The sequence below is a fragment of the Pinus tabuliformis genome, chromosome X, assembly GCF_031772625.1.
Source record: "Pinus tabuliformis cultivar Carrire ecotype Pingquan chromosome X, CPIR1, whole genome shotgun sequence".
NCBI lineage: Eukaryota > Viridiplantae > Streptophyta > Pinopsida > Pinales > Pinaceae > Pinus > Pinus tabuliformis.
This window is the reverse complement of record NC_142308.1, coordinates 804,827,115-804,835,210: the sequence shown is the minus strand read 5'-3', so window position 1 is coordinate 804,835,210 and position 8,096 is coordinate 804,827,115. Positions and strand designations below refer to the sequence as shown.

The window sequence follows — 8,096 nt, the reverse complement described above, 5'->3', positions numbered from 1 at the left end:
CGTGGGAAGGAGAAAAAATCTTGCAGCACTTGAATTTGCAATTTCTTGACGACAAGAAATGTCAATAAGAGGGGACTATAATGTCCTCTTCAAATTAATTGCCCAAGGAAGGAAGTAGTAGTTTATTTAACCCCGCAAGCTATAATCATTTAAAAAGAGGGAATTATTATTTGATGTTGTTTGGGCAACATTACATAATAAAAAATAAATTAGGGGAAAATGGAGGGAAACTTACAAGTCACTCAAAATTGAATTTAGGATGGAAAAGCCCCAAAAGGAATCTATAAAAGAAAGGGAGTATTGTCTTTCTAAGGCAATGAGCCATCTTTTTTAGGCAAGCAAGGGATAGAGTCTTAGTTTCTGAGGCAAAAAGCATTGAAAATAATATTTCTTAGGCAATCAAGGGCTAGATTCTTAGTTTCTGAGCCAAAAAGGGTTGAAATTAATCTTTCTAAGGTAGTGAGGGTTGGAATTAATCCTTATGAGGAAATGAACCAACTTTCTAAAGAAAGTGGGGGCTAGAACCTAGGAAACAAGGGCTAGAAAAAAAAGCAATGGTTGGTTTTCTATGGTAGCAAGGGTTAGCGAGTCGCCATAAGTTGAATTCTAACCTACATTGAGATAGCATAGGGGTAGATTCAAGGCAGTAAGTGGCCTAGGGGGGCCACTAAGGGTTATAAGGCTATAGTTGGTAGGCATTGAGGAACTAAGGGAGAAATCAAGGTGCTAGTTAACTAGGGATTGAGGCAATAGGGACAAAATAACAAGGTGCTAGTAAGTGGCTAGTTAGCAAGGTATGTTGGTGTGATTTTTGTGGCAACAAGAGGATAGCTACAATTTGTAAGCCTACAAACTACATTTGTGTTATTAGGAAACTATGGATTTTGTAAGTTTGCTAATTGCTTGTGAAATTGGCCCCACGTATAGTGTTGTTGGTGAAATCAACTTTTGTTTTTGTTCTTGTTTATACTACTTTCCCATTCAATAATCATAATTGTTTTATATATTGAAGTATTGCAATACTATTTTAAAATACAATTATATCATGTGCTTATTGAAACCCTAACCCAGAATTTCATCTCAAGGGTAATTTCTTTAGGAGGGATACTACAATATAGCAAATTTTGATATGCCACTAATTTATTAACCTTATTATTGAAACATACGAGATGTACATTAACTAAAATATCTACTTTATATGGATACTCTTAACTTTATGTAGATATAAAATATATACTTGCATAACAATAAATATCAACCAATATTTGACATTCATATTCTTAATTTCATGTGCATATTTAATATACAACTCGAAAGTGAAACATATTCATTTACAATAGACAACCAATCCTTTGGATTGTAGCAAAATTACTTTCAAATTTCTTGGCATCCCAAACATGTGGAATAAAATTTACAATTTCCAATATATGCCAAGTTGATGGAAAATCCCTGCCACAATGCCCCAAAATAGAATCTCTCCAAACAACACATACAACAATATACCCACTCTTCTCGAGTGCCACACTTTAATGAATATATGTTTTTGGATCCAATATACCTGGTAACATCATTAGCACCATTAGCAATTTATCATTCACATTGGTTTTCAACTAAAATATACATCCATCTAGAAATCAATATATCTTCATCATATTAACCATTAATCTTTTTAGAAAATTGGTTTAATCAATTTCAAATGACTATTTCACATTTTATGTATAAGTTCATTAAGTAAAAATAGAATTCAATTCCACCAAACTAATATAAAGAGTTAGATGCATATGCACATGGTCACATATGTCTTCTCTGCATTCATTCTCTTACTTCCATTCTTAGAGAGACAAAGAAAGAATAGAAAGATTATTGCCTAAATCATTGTTTTATATGTGCAATTAAAATTTTTATCGCCACTATTACGGTTATCAAGTTAATTACCAAAGTTGGTTTCAAGAAAATCATCACATTGAAAATACAAAATTATTAAGTAAACTCTAACAAGGTACTTCATCCTTTTAATAAACACAACATTTTATTTTAAAAATATATATTTAAATATACTATACAACGATAAGAAGTGTGCATGAAAAACCATTAAAAACAAACATTTGATTATTTAAGTAAGTTCACATCATTGAATATGTTTTGGGGGAGAGAAGAAAATGGGAGATGAGCATAAAGATTGGAGGTTTAGGGTTATGTAGAACCTAGTGCAAGAGATAGAATAGCTCAACTATGTTGTGAATCTAGGTCAAGGTCTTCCCATCATCATTATTGGAGACAATCTAGATAGTAGTCAAGGTGAGGGCTTCATGGTAACTTCCCCAAGGAAGAAAGTCTCTAAGGTATGATCTCTAGGGGTTCAATTACCTACACGACCATACTTATCTAAAATCTTAGTAAACATTGGAAGGGAAAAGGTCACAAGGAATGACCAGTCTAATAGTGGTACAAGATCAAAGCTTAAAGTCTTAGATAGTGATCATTGGAACGGACCTCAACATTAATAGATCATATTGTTTCATCGATGATGATTTTCTACAAGGGTTTGAGGAAGGTCTTGGAAGGAATTCCTTTACCTCAAAGAACATGTCTGCTCAAAAAACTTATCAAGAATGTTCAAGGGTCAAGTAGGTAAATAGTTTGAAGGTGGTTATCCCATATTCATAGAGGAAACCATCCAAAAGTATGTAGTATAAGGAATGAGGTGGTCCTCAAATCAATCCAAAAAGGAAAGGAAAGAAGTGTGTCAATCTTAAAAAGATAGGACAAAGGTGATCTTAGGGGAGGACGTCACAATGGAGCCAGTTGTGGATTGATCAAGAAAAACTTTGATAGGAAGATTTTATGGCAAATTTATTTCAAAGAAGAGATTTCCTTATGGATTGAGAGAATTTGGAAAATTGTAATTTAATACTTTCTTGGTTACCAAACTCTAGTGAGAAAATGGTTGACATTCCATTTTGAAAGAAATGAGGATGTAGCAGTTATCTTAAAGGTGAGATGATTTTGGGGTTCTACGAATTTATCCTTGAAGAAATGGGTTGCAAGTTTTTTTATCCTAGGGTGGATAGGATCTCATTACATCTTGTTTGAGTAAAAATATCAATACCATCTTGGAGCTTTGATCTAATGATAATTTAAAGCCATTGGAGATAGCCATGGGCCCTTTTAAGTGTACTAATAATTTGACATTGATACGTTATGCTTAGTGGCCCACATACTAGTGGAATAAAAATTGAAAGAGAGTATAGCGAAGGATATTCAAATTGTGTTGGAGAGTCAATCTAATGTGCAAAGTTTGGATTATGTTGAAATACCTTTCCAGTGTGCTAGATGTCATGACATATAAGCATTTGGTAAATAAATGTTAATGTTTTCTAAACAATAACGAAGAAAAATCAAAGAGGAATATGAAAAATTACATATTAATGGATGTGATCAAAAGGGATTGAATGTGAGCAAATGTTGTGCTTTAGCAAAAAAAAATTTGAAAAAGAGGATTAGAAAATGATTTGGTAGGTGGTGAGGAGGTTACTATGAAAGAATGAAGCGAACAAAGTTCCTTCACAAGTTAATTACTCCAGAAGACCTGGAATATAAAGATATCCATGAGGATATAAATATTATATATTAAATGTGTGAATAAGAATGATGATACAATCAGAGAGAGAGGCTTGCTTATATACCAAGCAGGTGTCTCTTCATGGAGAGTCATGTCTCATTTAGACATGACTCTTCAACCTAATTACCAATTAACTAATAATTATTTATGGTTATTATCATTTAATTTATTTTACATTATTTCCTATATATTTATTCATAACATTGCCTTCCTCCTCAAAAAGCTTTGTCCTCAAAGCTTGTTGATGAAAAAGGCTTGATCTCTTTTTCGGGTTCGAATGTCTTCTCATCTCGTAATAGTCATCTTCGTCGATACAAGTTGATATGATCTTCTTAGTGACAAACAAAATTGTCGCACTAAGAAGGGATCAAACCATCCTAGATTAATCTTCTGTGGAATATTTTGATCACTGGAATTTTGTAACAACTTGTCATCGTAGGACTGGATTGAGGTTACATTACTCTTCTCTGGAACATCAGTTTGTTGTTTTTGTTCTGAATGGTCCTGATTGTAGGAATTTACAGGGTAAGTTCCTCAGACAGAACACCAAAAGGACACCGATCACAAACAGATCACAAATCAATACACCAGTATTTTGACGTGGTTAAAACCCCCAAAGAGGGAAAAAATCCACGGCCTGAGCCAACGTGGCCACTTCAGGCAATTTATTAATGAAAGAATGAAAATTTACATAAGCTTCTCTCATGCACGTTTAACCTACAAGTGACCCTCCATGCTCTTTAAATAGAGATCATGGACCAATCGGGTGTTAAGCCACGGATCACGTGTCGGTAATACCGAGGAGAGAATGAAACATCGGATCACTACATATCGTGACCATCGGATTGTAAGTTACAAAATGTACATAGTAAAGAAACACACTTTACCTAACTCTACACTAGACCAAGTTGTACTTAACTATTTCCTATGTGTCGGAATATCCTAACATCCCCCCTTAAGAACAACTTGGGATAGGATTGAAGGATTTACAAATATGACACAATAGGAGAAGGAAGGAGGCACTAGAGCCTATCCCCCTTTAGTGACAACTTCATGAACTCCAACCATAAATCGAAGTTTAGTGAACTTCGCCTCTGTGAGAGCCTTTGTAAAGATGTCTGCAACTTGATTATCTGTTGAACAATATTGCACTTCAAGAACATGGTCATGAATGAGCTTTCTGATGAAGTGCATGTGCAGTTCAATGTGTTTGCTGTGCTGATGTTGGACTGGATCTTTGCATAGTTGAATGGCACTTTGATTATCACACCAAAGTGTAGTCGGATGCTGCTGCTGAAAGCCAAACTCTGACAGGATCTGACGAAGCCACAAGGCTTCCTTACTAGCTTCTACGGCACCACGATACTCTGCTTCTACTGAAGAAAGAGAAATGGCACTTTGTTTCTTGCAAGCCCATGTAATAGGTCCTGAACCAAGAGTGAACACATAACCTGCAGTAGACTTCCGATCATCAGGGTCACCAGCCCAATCGGAATCAGTGAAACCAACCAATAGAGGAGATGCTTCTGCACTGTAATGAATCCCAAACTGAATTGTACCTCGAACATAACGAAGTATTCTTTTAGCTGCTTTCCAATGAATTTCACGTGGGTTTTGCATAAACCGAGCAACAAGGCCAACGGCAAAGGAAAGGTCAGGACGAGTATGGGTTAGATACAAAAGTTTTCCTACAAGTTGACGGTATAAGGTAGCATAAACTTCAGGAGAAGTACAAGTGACTGAAAGTTTGACTCCAGACTGAAAGGGAGAAGGGGTTGGCTTACAGTCTTCCATGTGAAAATGGCGTAGGATATCACATGCATACTTGGACTGGGAAAGGGAAATACCTTCCTTGGATTGAAAGACTTGAAGACCAAGAAAATAATGTAAGTGTCCTAAGTCTGTCATTTCAAACTTCCTTTTAAGGCTAGACTTCACATGGTTTATAAGGTTGGGATCACTACCAGTCAGGATAAGATCATCAACATAAAGAACAAGAATGATAAGAGACTTGCCCACTTTCTTGGTGTAGACAGTATTGTCAGAATGACACCTAGAAAAGCCATTTTCTAAAAGAAAGTTATCCATTTTGGCATACCAAGCTCGAGGAGCTCGCTTGAGGCCATAAAGGGATTTCTTAAGCCAACATACAAGGCTGGAGTCTGTTTTTATAAAGCCAATAGGTTGTTCCATATAGATTTCTTCATGCAAGTCCCCATGCAAGAAGGCAGATTTAACATCCATCTGATGGACTTCCCATTTGAAAGAGGCAGCAAGGGAAAGAACAAGGCGGATAGAGTTCATTTTGGCAACAGGGGAGAAGGTTTCAGTGTAGGCAATGCCTTCAAGTTGTGAAAAACCCTTAGCAACAAGACGAGCTTTATGTTTATCAACTTTCCCATCTGGTCCATACTTGGTTCTATAAACCCATTTGCATCTAACAAGTTTTCGTCCCTTTGGTAGAGGAACAAGATCCCATGTATCATTTGCCAATAATGAATGATATTCTTCATTCATAACTGCTTCCCAATCTGGATGGCCTGAAGCTTCTGCAAAGGCGTCAGGATCATAATTCACTGAAGCTTGAGCCAGTAAAGAAGAGGCTCTCTTGAACTGAGAACGTGTACATCGCTGATCTGTAGGATCACCGGCAAGATCACCTGCTGCATCCCGAGTAGCACGGACCCATTTTGGAAGCTAAGGAGCTGAAGGAGGATCCTGAGAAGGTGGGGGAGGATTTTCATCCTCGCTTTCATCATCTGAAGAAGAAATATTTTCAAAAGTAGAAGAGATAGGGAGAGGTGGCACATCCGCTGAACTAGGCTCGCAGGCCGATATATTTTCAGCAAACTTTACATCTCTTCTAATGATAACATTTTTGGACTTAAGTGGAATAAGTCTATATCCTTTGACATCTTCAGAATATCCAACAAAAATACATTTTTCACTCTTAGGTTCTAAAGCTTTATGTTTCTCATCTAGAATATGGGCCCACGCTTCACTTCCAAAAACACGAAAGTGACTTACATCTGGTTTGATTGAGCTCCATGCTTCTTCTGGAGTGATATTCTTTAAAACCTTAGTAGGAGTGTGATTTATTATGTAATTTGCACAGTTAATTGCTTCTGCCCAATAATTAAGACTAAGTCCTTTAGATTGAAGCATACAATTAGCCATTTCCTTTAAGGTGTGATTCTTCCTTTCAGCTACACCATTTTGTTGTGGAGTATATGGAACAATATGTTGCATTTGAATTCCATTCTCAGTGCAAAAGTTGATGAATGTGTTTTTAACATATTCTCCGCCATTATCAGATCTTAGCTTAAGAATTTGATGTCCAGATTGTTTTTCAACAAAGGCCTTAAAGGCCAAGAACATGTTAAATACTTCACTCTTGAGTTTTAAGAAGTATACCCAAGTGCGCCTGGAGAAATCATCAATGAAAGTTAAGAAATACTTGTAGCCAGAGAATGAAGCAACTAGAAGTGGACCACATAAATCACTATGCATAAGTTGTAAAGGGGCTGAGGCGTGCCAAGAGGCACATTTTTCAAAACTGTCCCGATGATGTTTTCCGAGTACACATCCGGAACAAACACCATCTCTGCAAGATACCATTGGAAGACCTGTCACCATATTTTCTTTACATAGATTCTGAAGAGAGCGATAGTTTAAGTGACCAAATCGCCCATGCCAAAGTTTGCTCACTTCATCATTATGAGCAACAAATACTGAGGGAATATTTGATGACCCAAAGTTGTGAAACTTATACAACCTTGTAGAATCATCAGCAATGCCAGTAGCTAAAATCTATCTAGGATCTCTTAGGTCCTTAATTACAACATCGTGAGGTGAAAATTCAACGGTTTTACCTTCACCTGAATGAGTTATCTGATATACAGATAGAAGGTTGGAGGATAAGGTTGGAACACATAATACATCATTAAACTGACCATTGTCTATATGAACAGTTCCAGTCCCTACAACACTAAGAGATCTATCATCACCAACATATATATTTTTGGTGTTACAATCATTTAAAGAAGAAAACATGGCTTTGTTTTTGGCCATGTGATAAGAAGCTCCAGAATCAATGAGCCACTCATGAGAATGAGAAGAAGAAGATACATTTAGTGCATAGCCAGACCGAGATGCTTGACAACCACATGCAGAAAGTGCCATTCCTGAAGATGAAGTTGAAGTTGAAGAGTGCTCCAAATGGATGTTATGCTTCTTCATTGCTGCTTCCAAGGCTTCCATCTTCTTAAAGCATTTGGATTCTAAGTGGCCATATCGATTACAAAAGTTGCAATGTCATCAGTCTTCTTCCCTTTGTTTTTATTTGTCTTATCATTTTGTTGAACTGATTTTTCATTTTGAGGCTGAAATTGCTTAGGACCCTTGTTTGGTTTAGGACCATTGTTTTTAGGATACAACTTCTTAGGATTCTTTGGATTTGGTTGTTGTTGGGCGG

The 8,096-nt window shown here is 36.5% G+C and overlaps 1 protein-coding gene across 2 annotated transcripts in view; it reads right to left on the bottom strand.

The window, feature by feature from the left end:
• Positions 1–1,237: 1,237 nt before the first annotated feature.
• Positions 1,238–8,096, bottom strand: part of LOC149142237 (uncharacterized) — a 229,431-nt gene continuing 222,572 nt past the window's right edge. For both annotated transcript variants that reach the window (XM_089446731.1, XM_089446732.1), the window contains exon 13: positions 1,238–1,558. In XM_089446731.1, coding sequence (XP_089302857.1) covers positions 1,412–1,558 — 147 coding nt within the window. In that variant the 3' untranslated portion in view covers positions 1,238–1,411. The remainder of the gene's footprint in view (positions 1,559–8,096) is intronic.